Source organism: Odocoileus virginianus, chromosome 21 (genome assembly GCF_023699985.2).
Source record: "Odocoileus virginianus isolate 20LAN1187 ecotype Illinois chromosome 21, Ovbor_1.2, whole genome shotgun sequence".
Lineage (NCBI taxonomy): Eukaryota > Metazoa > Chordata > Mammalia > Artiodactyla > Cervidae > Odocoileus > Odocoileus virginianus.
In genome coordinates, this window is record NC_069694.1 from 55519068 (window position 1) to 55532912 (window position 13845).

General features: G+C 41.7%; 1 protein-coding gene across 3 annotated transcripts in view; it reads right to left on the bottom strand.

The window, feature by feature from the left end:
- SEC24D (SEC24 homolog D, COPII coat complex component) overlaps window positions 1-13845 on the bottom strand; it is a 113317-nt gene that overhangs the window by 26969 nt on the left and 72503 nt on the right. For all 3 annotated transcript variants that reach the window (XM_020879794.2, XM_070452381.1, XM_070452382.1), the window contains 3 exons: window positions 7733-7857; window positions 1066-1257; window positions 404-497 (listed from right to left, as the gene is read on the bottom strand). In XM_020879794.2, the coding sequence (XP_020735453.2) occupies window positions 404-497; window positions 1066-1257; window positions 7733-7857 (411 nt within the window). The remainder of the gene's footprint in view (window positions 1-403; window positions 498-1065; window positions 1258-7732; window positions 7858-13845) is intronic.

A 13845-nucleotide genomic window follows, 5' to 3' on the forward strand; every position in this document is an offset into this window, starting at 1 on the left:
CATCTGCTTCTGCCACTGATTAGTCACGACTTTGCCCCTGCATGTTTGAAAACCCCAAGGAAGGAGAGAAATGGGGGTTTTCCTCTTCATATCTGGTAGTTCAGATGTTGCTGCAATAATTTAAAAATAGATCACATAAAGTTCATATGAAAGCCAAAGGGAGGAGCTAAACTGGAAACCCTGACAGAATCAGTTGCTCAGATGCTAACAGCGCTGGAATGTAAACGCTGGGAGCGAGCTGCGGTCTGGCCGTTTCCTCCTGGGATTTGCGGGGAAGTGGGGAACAGCCTCCAGCAAGCTGCATGCTTTAATGAAGGCTGTATTTTTTTCATGGATGAAACTTTCCATGTGTGTGTCATTTCTAAAGTTCACTTACTACCAACCACAAGAGGCTTCTGCTCACCTTTAGGGCTTCCATGCCAGCCTGGATGACAGGGGCAAAGACGGTCTCATTCTCATTAGAGTCTGCAAACATCTCTGGAATCTGATCCAATAAACTGTAAGAAATGAATGAGCAAAAGGCTTTAAATACTCAGCATATTTATAACACACCTCAAGAAGTAACTCAGAAGCACCTCGAGGCTAAATACAGGTGGTGTTTATTTCACACTGGACGCCTGTGCATGAATCTCACAGGCCCCTCCTCAGGGAACGATACCCTGGCGTGGTTTGGCACCAAAATTCATGATTTGGTTGGAACATTTACAAAAATCATGCTCTTTATAAATGGTACTTTTCTATTTACCACATTTCTGATCTCTTAGGCTATGAATTATACAACAGTGGCTACATCATCAGTGGAAATGCTGATCCACGCATAGGAAGTAACTCCTGTGATGCCTCTCCAGCAAAGAGAAGGGATGGACAGGGTGAGTGTGAGAACCGAATCATGCCTCGTTTTAGACACTGGTCTACGCTGGGGAGAGACAGACCTAACATAGAGTTTTATAATCCATGTGTTAAAACCCCCTTGTTGATGACAAAACAAGACATATGCGATTGAATCAAGACATGAACAGACAGACAAGTGACCTGGGTCTAAATTATAAAGCACTTGGTACTTGCTTGTGAATCACAGACTGAGATTCTTGATAGTTGACAAGGAAACCATCCAACAGAGGAACAAAGACCTCGCTGACGTCGGTCACCACCATCATCTGAGGCTGGGCCAGGTTACTCTTCACATTGAAGAAATGCAGAACTTTGTTATATGTGATGAAACCAACTCGAACTGCAGAAGTTTCTTCTTGATCTTCCCTGTGAGAGGGGTGGGGGGAGAAGGTTTGAGGCTCTTTCATAAATTTATGAAAGAAGTCTCTATGAGAAATCCAGTAAGGAATTTAAGTTAAAAAAATTCAGTAAGGAATTCCATAAGACATATGGAAGATATGTTTTAAAGTTTTGTTATCATTTACCAGATGTAGATAATACTGATTCACAGTGGTGGGGTGGGGGATATTTCAAAACTAAGCAAGTTGATAAAAAAAATTCTCAAAAATCTAGGTTAAAAAACAAATAGATATTATGAATTTGTTCGTATTTTTCTAACATATTTATTCTCAAGCCACAGCAATTACAAAATATTCCACCCCCGCCCCCACCACCATAAACAAGCTAGGCTTACTACATTCTTTATAAACAAAGCTCTCAGAAGTCACCAGAAGGTCAGAGTAACAGGTGGCGTATCTGAAGAGAAACACACGTTCAGATCACAAACGGGACAGCTATTTTATCAAGAAAGGACCTGCTCCTCTCGTGACTCGTCTTAACACATTCTCAAGACTCAACAGGAGATGGGCTAGATTTTGAAAGTTATATACCATATAATGGAGAAGGAAATGGCAACCCGCTCCACTGTTCTTGCCTGGAGAATCCCATGGACAGAGAAGACTGGCAGCTACAGTCCACAGGGTTACAAGAGTCGGACACAACTTGGCGACTACACCACCATACCATATAACAAACATACAGGACAGATATGTAAAACAACCACATATACGGATTGACAATGAAATTGTTAGGTAACCATCTGTGCTACTCACAAGTAGACAGTAAAAGCAATAAGGATTACAGAATTGTAACAGGGCGTTTAAAATTTTTTGCAAAATTCCAGGACAAGGCTCTACTCTTCCTGAAAGGAGTATACAGGTACGAATCTTCTTACTCAAGTCTGTATTGAGTAAATTTATAGCTGACCGGTCTGGACTCCCGTGTTTTCCCTCTTCCTCCCTCCCCCACCTGCTTCCACACCCTTTTCTAAAATAGCACACCCAGACACCAGTGATGCTCTTCCGGATAATTAGCAGTCGACATAACAGTGCTCAAGGACTGTGTTAAAGCCACAGGTGCCAGCGTCTCTGACCCTCAGACGTCAGCAAACACTCTGCTCAGGGAGAACTTTTTTGAAAAAGAACCTAGTGTGCTTGCTTTCTGAACCTTGCATGTGGCCTAGAGAGCTACCTGAGTGCAAGAGGAAGGAAAATGAAATGATGTGAAGTTCCAACCACTGGTTCCATCACAGACATCCCAGTTTCCTTGATGTTCCAGCAGAGTACAGGCTGACTCTTGACTTTAAATTCTCTTTTATTTTTCTGTTTACTTTGCTGATGGCATTGGCTCTTCACTGTGGCCTTGATAAATGAGTGGGCAATTTAAATAGATCCTTATAATCTCTTCCAAAAGCACTTGGTAAATGTTTGTATTTTGGACTCGCAAAATTTTTGTAAACAGGAATCCTTCTCTTTTGTAACTACACACACACATAGACTCTCACACACATGCACACCCCTCCACATCCTAAACTGCATGACTTCAGGCAGTCAGTGACGATATTCTACTGCATCCATGTTTTCCCTTTTCTTTCCCTTTTCGTTAGACTTTACTCCTCGAGGCCAAGCACAAGTCCTCCTTCTGTGAAACTTCCCCTGATGCCACCAACCAGAAGTTATTTCCTTTTCCCAACTTCCTACAACTCCTTCTCAGTTGGCTCTTGGTAGAGAGTGTCTTTCAGCTAAAATTTCCTGAATCCTCGCCTATAAAAAAATAAAGGTCAGGGCTCAAGGCTTCTGCTCTCCGCTCTCAGAGGGCCTAGCACAATGTGGGGAATTAGAGGTCTTGTTGAGGACAATAATCATGATGGTGAAACACATGTTTGGGATGGCAGGTTAGAGCCCAGACTGATAAACTGATTGTATCTTTTCCCAACTCCAGGTGAGTGATGTGGCATTGGTAGCTTAAAATCAGCCTCCTGGAAGTGTTTACACCACAAGAATGAGCAAACAATGCAAATAAAGGCTTTGCTTATTTCAGAGCAGTTTTCCAGCACACCACTGGTTAAGCTCCTATTTCCCAGTAAACCTTGTATAACATAAGAGAAAAATGTCCAGCAAATCATGAAGGGCATTTATTCTCTTTTAATACTTAACTCGGAGTCAGCCAAGGCAAAAGACACAAAAATTATAGAGAAGAATCTGAATTGCTATTCCCCATTGGCCTTGGACGTTTTTAGTGATGGGAAAAGAGTATCCTGGGACTCATAGGGTTCACTTAAATTCTAATTAACATTTTTTATAAATATCTAATCAGGACATCTCACATTATTACAAAATATTAGAAACAGTGTTTTCATTGGAACAGTTGTTTTTAAATTTAAGAAAGAACTAGGCTAAAATTTTGTTTTTCAATAGGATAGCTGCCTTGATAAACCATATCCAGAAGAAAATGGAATCTGTCTCTCCTTCATGTTAATTCTATACCAATTCTGTAAAGTTATAGACAGGATATCATAAAGAACAACGTGGTTTGTTCCCTTTTTCAATGACCCTTTCCCTCAATACTCGCCGCTATTATAATGGAATGAATCTGACAGAGCAACACCAGAGATATCAAGTAACCTGAAGAACTAGAATATTCCAAAATCAAGCATTCTGAACAGATTAGCTCCACCAGCATTAGACACAAACAACTCAGAAAGAAAGCCAAGAGTCTGGTCTGAATAACAAGCAAAACACTTCAATCTTTTCTGTCCTGTTCTGGAAAAGTCAGACAGAGAGGTCTGCCACCCTGGCCACACCAAAGATGCAAATTCAAAGTTCAAGAGTAAGGAACGGGCTTTCACTTCTCAAAAGACTAGCTGGTAGATGGACAAACCTTAGACACTCGTGGTCATGGTGGATCAGTCGTTCAGTCGTGTCCGACTCGTGACCCCTTGGACTGCAGCTGCCAGGCTCCTCTGTCCATAGGATTCCCAGACAAGAACACTGGACTAGGTTACCACTCCCTCCTCCAGGGGATCTTCCTGACCCGGGGACTGAATCATGTTTCCTGCATTGCAGGCAGATTCTTTACCACTGAGCCACCAGGGAAGACCCGACTTAGACATTAACCAAGACTTATACTGTGCTTTAGAAATGCTCTTTGGCATATTACCTGCTTTAATTCAAAGAACTAAACCAAACTGATGGCAATCATACCATCAAAAATATAGTTATACACATGCACACTTACATACAGCCCAAAATAGATTTCATGGAAGAAAAGAAAAAATAGATTTGTTTTAATCTAAAAGATGTGCTCAGTCATGTCTGACTCTGTGCAACCCCACAGACTGTAGCCCTCCAGGTTCCTCTGTCCATGAGATGCTCAGGCAAGAACACTGGAGTGGGGTACCATTTCCTTCTCCAGGGGATCTTCCTGACCCAGGAATCGAAACCACATTTCTTGCATCTCCTGCACTGGAACGGTCACTCAGTCGTGTCCGACTCTTTGCGACCCAATGGGTTATACAGTCCACGGAATTCTCCAGACTAGAATACTAGAGTGGATAGCCATTCCCTTCTCCAGGGGATCTTCCCGACCCAGATATTGAACCCAGGTCTTCCACATTGAAGGTGGATTCTTTACCAGCTGAGCCACCACGGAAGCTTATTTTAAAAGATAAAGAGAAGGTATTCTGGCTTGAATAAGAACTTTTATGAGAAATATTTGAGAAGTGGCAGGGAATATCCAGCAGTATCTTTTTATTTGTATTTTTCTCCTATCTTTTGCCAAAGTCACATGTCTGCTCCAATAGTATATAAAAGTTATGATGACACCTAATAGTGTGATTTTATAACTTACATCAATAGGTTACAAGCTTCATATCAGCAGTGTGCTGAAAAGGCACATGGGGTTGGTGAAGGGACTAGTCATGTGAGAAAGGAATCTGAAGCAGTCTGAGAGAAGGGGAGAGACTGTTTTCCAGAAATCAGTAGCTTCACACTTAAAGCAGGCAGAGAAGGAGCATACCTCAACATAATAAAAGCCATATATGACAAACCCACAGCAAGCATTACCCTCAATGGTGAAAAATTGAAAGCATTTCCCCTGAAATCAGGAACAAGACAAGGGTGCCCACTCTCACCACGACTATTCAACATAGTTTTGGAAGTGCTGGCCACAGCAATCAGAGCAGAAAAAGAAGTAAAAGGAATCCAGATAGGAAAAGAAGTGAAACTCACTGTTTGCAGATGACATGATCCTCTACACAGAAAACCCTAAAGACTCTACCAGAAAATTACTAGAGCTAATCAATGAATATAGTAAGGTTGCAGGATATAAAATTAACACACAGAAATCCCTTGCATTCCTATACACTAACAATGAGAAAACAGAAAGAGAAATTAAGGAAACAATACCATTCACCATTGCAACAAAAAGAATAAAATACTTAGGAGTATATCTACCTAAAGAAACAAAGACCTATGTATAGAAAACTATAAAACACTGATGAAAGAAATCAAAGAGGACACAAACAGATGGAGAAATATACCGTGTTCATGGATTGGAAGAATTAATATTGTCAAAATGGCTATACTACCCAAAGCAATCTATAGATTCAATGCAATTCCTATCAAGCTACCAACAGTATTCTTCACAGAACTAGAACAAATAATTTCACAATTTGTATGGAAATACAAAAAACCTCGAATAGCGAAAGCAATCTTGAGAAAGAAAAATGGAACTGGAGGAATCAACCTGCCTGACTTCAGGCTCTACTACAAAGCCACAGTCATCAAGACAGTATGGTACTGGCACAAAGACAGAAATATAGATCAATGGAACAAAATGGAAAACCCAGAGATAAATCCACGTACCTACGGACACCTTATCTTCGACAAAGGAGGCAAGGATATACAATGGAAAAAAGACAATCTCTTTAACAAGTGGTGCTGGGAAAACTGGTCAACCACTTGTAAAAGAATGAAACTAGAACACTTTGTAACTCCTCAAGTGTGAAATTGAGATGTAGTATATTAAAGCAGCCCTGTGAGAGGTCTGTGATCAAAGATGTCATTTTCGGCAGAAAGCCCATCATTGTCAAGTGTCCCTGAGAACGAGGTAACAGAAACTGTAGTCAGAACCGCTGGCAGGCAGCAAGGCCTTTTTTTTTGCCCCATCTTCATCTTGCTCCCAGCTCATTCTTCACTGCAAGCTTCAGTTTGAAATCACCTCAGTGTTTTCTTAAACATCCCCACTGCTTTTCCAAACCATCTCCTTGAGAATACGATGACTTCAGCTTCACGGACAAAACAGAACGACTCCTGGGAGGTCCGGCAGCAGCGCTCCCTCAGCTGGGTCTCACTCACAGGCACCACAGCCCCAGCCACACGTGGAGCAGAGAGAGGAGGGGGCGCCCGAGCGCTCATGGAGCCCCGGGGGCTGTGGCAGAGCACCCCTTCCGGGACAGAGGCTGCTGGTGTGCAGGGTGTGGGGAGGGGCGAAGAGATTAAGGCTGGTGCACACACTAGGTTTCAGACTGTCTTCCACAGCCGCCTTTTGTCCTTAAGCGCGCCTTCCTCCCATAAAAAAGGCTTTCTCCCTGCTCCAAGTCTCCTTCCTAGATGCTAGTTCCAATCCTAAACAAGCTAGTTTGCAGACGATAAAACATAGTCGTGTGTGCTAACACACTTTCCATCTTTCCTTTTATGCACTCCCCCTGCAATGACAAGACAAGTGATGTACGCTATGCCCTTAAGTCACAGGTCACAGAGGCAGGAAGGCTGCTGAGGGGCCAGACGGGGAATCAGAAGAACAGAAGGAAATTTGGCCAAAGAGCCATGATGGCTGCCACGAGAAGGCGGTCAGTTTTCCTGTGTCCCTTAGAAATCCTACCGTACCAGCAACTACCTGTTTACACTGGAAAACCAGTATTTTTGAAAAGGGAAAACTGACTGCCAAGGCTTTTCCCACCACACTGCTGGGATTTTCCTTACAACTTAGAATGCACTTTTTTAAGATCAGCTTTTGCTTAATTATTTGTTTGTTTGTTTTGGCTGCACCAGGTCTTAGCGACATCATGGAGGATCTTCACTCTAGGTTGGGACACATAAGGTCTTGATTTTCAGTTGCGGCATGCAAACTCTTAGTTGCGACATGTAGTTCCCAGACCAGGGGCTGAACCTGCGCCCCCTGCATTGGGAACACAGAGTCTTAGTCACTGAGCCACCAGGGAAGTCCCTGGAATGTGTTTTGAATGTTGCTTACTGTGGCATTATTTCTTATCAGTTTTGTCTCTTTTTCTTTGTATAAAAGAGCACTCTGACTCTCTAAGGATTATTTGGCGCTGTTTAAACATTTATCTAATGTCCCCATTAGCAAAAAATCTCAATGGGCCATTCAGCACTTGTTTTCTGGCCAACAAATTAATTCAGCAATATTGTGTAAGCTACAGAAAGAATGGAAGTTCCCTTACTTCGGAAGTCTCTCCAGCACGGTTTTCAGTTCTTCACATATGAGCTTCACAAGTCCATTCTTGATGTTACTGTACGACACATCAATCATGAAGATGAAGGCTGGTGGGTTGGGAGGCTTATTCTTCTACATGAAAGCAAAGCAAATCACACACATATAAAGTACATGCATTTCATAATCAAATTAAAGCCCCCAGGAACTCTAGGTCATCAGACCTCTCCTTTGATATTTTATGATATGACATCTGTGGAAGCAAATCACCTTCTGGAACAGTCTCTGACACTATAAAAAAAGTAAAGGCTGTTTATTTTCCAGGCTGTGACCTGAGTCCCACTACTGAAGTAGACAGGATTATGATAGCTAGAAGAGAAGGTTCACTTTTGCAGGGCTCAGAAGGCCTTATGACCACAATTGCCCAAAGGTGAGTACAGTCTTGTGGGGGCCTTGCTTACAACCCTCTGCCTCAGGGGAAGAGATGTGTCTGGAACCCTGGCAGACTGTGCCCTCAACAGTACAAAACTATAATTAGTGTTTGTTTTTGAAACTGAGGTTAAACTTCATAAACTTGATATCATCATGTTCAACTCTTCCTTTATAAGCTCTTTAAGGATATAAAATTACATACAAAAATATAATTGTATACTTGAAAATTTATACTATATTATTAAATACTTACCTGTCCCTTACATACTTATGATAAAAAAAAAAAGTTGAATACTGGGTCTTTTTTCTATTTGCTTGACATAATCACTGTAACATAAAGCAGCTGCTAAATACATTTTGTAGCTTTTGGTCCCTTTACTGGCTGGTGTTCAAACAGCTCTTAGCAAGGGATTCGTCAGTTGGATTGTACAAAATATTTAGAAAATATTTAGAACCACAGGCAAACGTCTTTTGTGACACTAGAGAATAAAGAATTAAGGCTAATTAAATCTTAACTTTAGGATAAATGAAAAATGTTCTAAATTATACTTTAATTGCTACAATTATAAAATTAGGTGATAATATCTCCCAATTATCTTAGTAACTCATCCTATATCCATTATAGGGTTAGATGTAACATTTCTCTAATAAAAGTCATTTGTTAAAAAAAAGAAAAAAGAAAAAAAATTGCAGGACTTGAAAACTACCAACCTGATTATTTCATAGTTTTGCCACATCCAGAATCAGACCAACAAAGAAATATAAGAACTCTACTGGACTTCCCTGGTTGTGGAGTGGTTAAGAATCTGCCTTGCAGTGCAGATGAGACCAGTTCAATCCCTGGTCGAGGAAGATCCCACATGCCTCGGAGCAACTAAGGCCATGCACCGCCATTGCTGAGCCCAGGCTCCACAACGAGAAGCCCGCTCACCACAACCAGAGAAAGCCGGATGCAGCAACAAAGACCCAGCACGGCCCAAAGGACAACAAGTCAGAAAAAGAAAATAACTCTACCGCTGTCTACGCGAGCAATTTTTATTGCAAATCTCTCGATTTCCACATAATCTAATTCCTAACATACTTATGCTGATTTACACAGAATTAAAACCATCATTCCCACTGATTAAACCAAAACCTGTGACCAAGCCAAATATGCCCTACCATTTTTACCTTCTCTCCCAAGTTCAGCATAACCAGTTCCCCACTTCCATTATCTCCAATCTACACATTTCTATGTAATGCATCCCTCTAACTTGTTTTCTGCATCTTCTTCATCTTCATAACTTTGTGTGTTAGACACTTCAGTCACGTCTGACTCTTTGCAACCGCAGAGACTGTAGCCCACCAGGCTCCTCTGTCCATGGGATTCTCCAGGCAAGAATACTGGAGTGGGTTGCCATGCCCTCCTCCAGGAAATCTTCCCAACCCAGGGATCAAACCCAGTCTCCCGCATTGCAGGCAGATTCTTTACCATCTGATCCACCTCCACAAAATTAATATGTCACTCCTTTAAAGTACATTGCCTTCCAACAGCTGTATCAATAACATCACTACACATCAACCCAAAGGCTCGGAAACATGAAATTAGATGTGACACTTCCTTTTCTTTCCATCAAGCTCCATCGATTTATTCTTTCAAAACGCTTCTTTCACATGTTTTACCCCATCGCCCTCCTAGCCACTGGGAAGCTTCTCATCTCGGGCCCTGACACCTGTACTGGCTCCATCACTGGCTGCCTCCACCCACCACTCCACCCAGTCACTCCAGTGTGCTTTGCCCAGCCAAGCTTGGCAATGGATGGACTGTATATGCTGGTTTACTGGATCATCTCACTAAAAGTGCTCTCTTGAAGCTCACAGACCTCCTGGCTGCAAACCACAGTGACCTAAAATAAAATCCAGCTCTCATCCTTATTCTCTGTCTCTGGCAGACCACTTTCCCTTTTTCAGCTGCCGAGGCACAAGGTGTCACTTCCTCTCCCACTTGTCCGATCTCTTCCTCTGTTTCTCACTGTCTTACCTTTTCCAAAGGATAGCTTCTTCGCTCTCCTTACCACATGCTCCAGCACAGAATCTCATTTGCTCATTTTTAACCAGCACCTCTCTATCGGCGACTCCTCAGGTTCTCTCATCAAGGTCTGTTTCCTGAGCTCCCAACCAGCCTTCCAGTCAACTACAGTCCAGCCCGCCTCCAGGGCAAGGCCCCACCAGCATCTTACACTCAGAAGTGTAGACAACGCTTCTCCCACTCTGGCTGGCCTTCTATAAGGAACTTAGACAAAGCATGATCCTCTCAAATAATCTGGGCTTAATACCCTCTTTCTCTCAGGAACCGTCCATCTCCCTTACCAGCCACACAGAGTTAACTGTGAAGCCCTCTGAGGCTCCTTCTAGTTCCAGTAACCAAATTTGGACCCTCATTTTCTTTCCTTTTAAAATTATTTTCATTAGTAGTAAAACACAGAAAATAATCTACCATCTTAACCATTTGGGCTTCCTTGGTGGCTCCGTGGTAAAGAATCTGCCTGCTAGTGCAGGAGATGCTGGAGACTTGGGTTTGACCCCTGGGTTGGGAAGACCCCCTGGAGAAGGAAATGGCAACCCACTCCAGTATTCTTGCCTGGAAAATCCCATGCACAGAAGAGCCTGGCAGAATACAGTCGATGGGGTCACAAAAGAGTTGGACACAACTTAGCAACTAAACAAGAACCACCACTGTTTCTAAGTGTAAATTCTGTGCTATCAGGTACACTCACATTGCTGTGCAACTGTGACCACTATCCACCTCTAGCACACAAAACGGAAACTTCATACCCATCAAACAATCATTTACCATTCCCCCCAGCCTCTAGTCCCTGTGAACCACTTTTCTGCATTTCTAATTTCTGTCTCTATGAGTTGAACTACTCTAGGTACTTCATGTAAGTAAAATCATACAGTATTTGCCATTTATGCAGCTGGCTTCTCTAAGCATAATGTCCTAAACAGTCATCCATGTTAAAGCATGTGTCAGAATTCCCTTCCTTTCTAAGGCTCACTAATACTGCATGTTATGTACATACCACACTTCGTTCATCCATTCATCCATCTATGGATACCTGGGTTGCTTCCACCTTCTGGCTATTGAGATTAATGCTGTTATGAACACAGATGTACAGATCTCTCTCTGAGACTCTCTTTTAAATTATTTTGGGACTGTACCCAGAAGTAGAATTGCTGGACCATTTGGCAATTTTTTTTTTTTTTTTGAGGAATTGCTAAATGACCCTCATTTTCTCTTGCATGTTAGCTGGTTAACTACTATATTAACCAATCTCCCTCCTCTCAGGACACGGACTGCTGTCAGAGTAAACTACCCAAGGCACATACAGACCCCAGTACTGCTCCTCTGCGGACAGGCAGCTGACCGAGTCCCCAGAGTTAGGCACAGAGCCTGGTCAGAAGGGCGCCCAGTACTGTGCCACACTTGAATGAACGTGTAGATGGATGGGTGGATTAACAGCAACGATCCCCTCTTAGCCTTTAAGTGTCCTCATGGCCTACTGAATTAATAAAATTCTTCAATGGCCTGGCATTTGAAACTCCCCATAATACTCATTCAGCAAACATGCATAAAAGCCTAAGAGATCAAAGCTATGCCAAGGCTAGTGGAACATAAAAGGATGGTCTGGTCTCAAAACAACTTCCCAGCTTTACTTCCTATCATGCCCCAAAACACATTCCTCCAATTTAAGTGTTTGCCATTTTCAAAACATTTTCTATCCAGAAGTCACAATCTAGTGGGCCTGGGCCAAGAAAAATATTTCCTTGGCTGGAAAAACTATTTTGTTTGGCATAGTGTTTTTAAAAAATATTTGAATGTGCCTGTGTGTTGGGGGAAAGAGGAATATACTCTCCAATTATTCTAGTCCCTCTTCCAGGGCCCCATCACTCATCTGCAAAGCCCACCTCACCCTGAAAAGTGCTAACTTGTTTCAGTCGTGTGGACTCTGTGCGACCCTATGGACTGCTGCCTGCCAGGCTCCTCTGTCCGTGGGATTCTCCCAGCAGGAATGCTGGAGTGGGCTGCCAAAAGGAACTGGATAAGCTGCAAATACACCTGAGAAACTGCTTCTGCTCACCGCCTAGTTTCCCCTTCCGTCTTCACATGTCCATCCTCTGCTCAGATGTCACTTACTTTTTAAAGCCCTTCTTCAGTCCTCTCCAAATCAGACATGATTGCTCATCTGTTTTCTCATGACACTCCAATTATTCTACTCTCGTAGCATTTCCTTTTGGATTTATAATGATGTACTTCTCTTATCAGGATTCTACGCATGCTAAGGACTGAGATCGGGCTCATATCCTTGCTAGTTTTGGAATTACAACCAATGAGCCTTGGACATACTAGGTATAAAATAAATGTCAAAGTGAACCAAAATTAAATGGAGAAACTACCTTATAAAAAAAAAGTAGTTTGGAATGAAAGTTTACCTTCCAGGTACACTATACGTGTAGATAGATATATTTCGTGAACTTCAAGGTAAAAAACTTTCAGTTATGAGACAGAGCTGGGTCTTTTTTTCTAGGAAAACTCCACGGTGATTTTGTAAATACATGCCAACATATCCACAGCACACAGATAGGGAACAGGGGCTGTGTAGTCACACAGACGTGGTTTCCACTCTGGCCCCATCATTTTCTATATGTAGCGCCTGAGGTTGGCACTTAAGGTCTCTAAGCCTCAGTTTCCCCACATCATGGTGGTAACTCACCACATGAGTTCACTGGAGAACTACATGATACAATACAGAGAAAGCATTTAGCACACAGTATCACACACAGTGAATGTTCATGAGTGTTGATTTTATTATCTAAACTTGGCATTAAGATAAACTAAAATGAATAGTAAAAATGTGATTTTGTAATTCTCCTTTAAGTGTGTATGGTGCTAAAAAAATACACATACAAATTAAAGATTTTTTTTAAAAATGTGGACCATTTTTTAACATCTTTATTAACTTTGTTACAATATTGCTTCTGTATTTTTATGTTTTGGTTTTGGGCCATGAGGCATGTAGAATCTTTAGCCCCCTTACCAGGAACCGACTCACACCTCCTGCATTGGAAGGCAAAGTCTTAACCACTGAACCACCAGGGAAGTCACATACAAGTTAAATACACTCTTTTTCATCATCCAAATCCCTAAGGCAATTCATTATTATACTTCATTTATATTTTAAGTTATATTTAAATTTTAAGATATTAAGAGTATCTTTTTATTATGAACCTTATTTGGAATAATGAACGGAACATTAACCTTACTAAAAAAAACTCCTCGAAATGTACAGTTTTTATTTGGTTCCTTGCCTGCTGTGAGATTTCCCATCAATTAGACGTCTGGAGCATTTCCACATAGCGGGGTTTGAAGATACTGAGACTTTTGTTCCCAGAAATAGATTTGACTCCCTGCCTAGGTTTCCACTAAAAAAGCAGAAAATAAAGATAATCTAGCCTTTTTGGCAGAGAACTGGAAACTCGGAGCATAGTTAGATTTATACTCCAGTTGCAAAGATCAGTGAATAAATTTTCTGTCACTAGGTTACAATAGCTTTATTATATTTAATTGGAACTTCAAATATTTATGTTCTGCCTAATCCTTTTCCTTCAGTCAGTAAGAGTTAAAGGACAGGTAAACTGTCATAAAAGCAA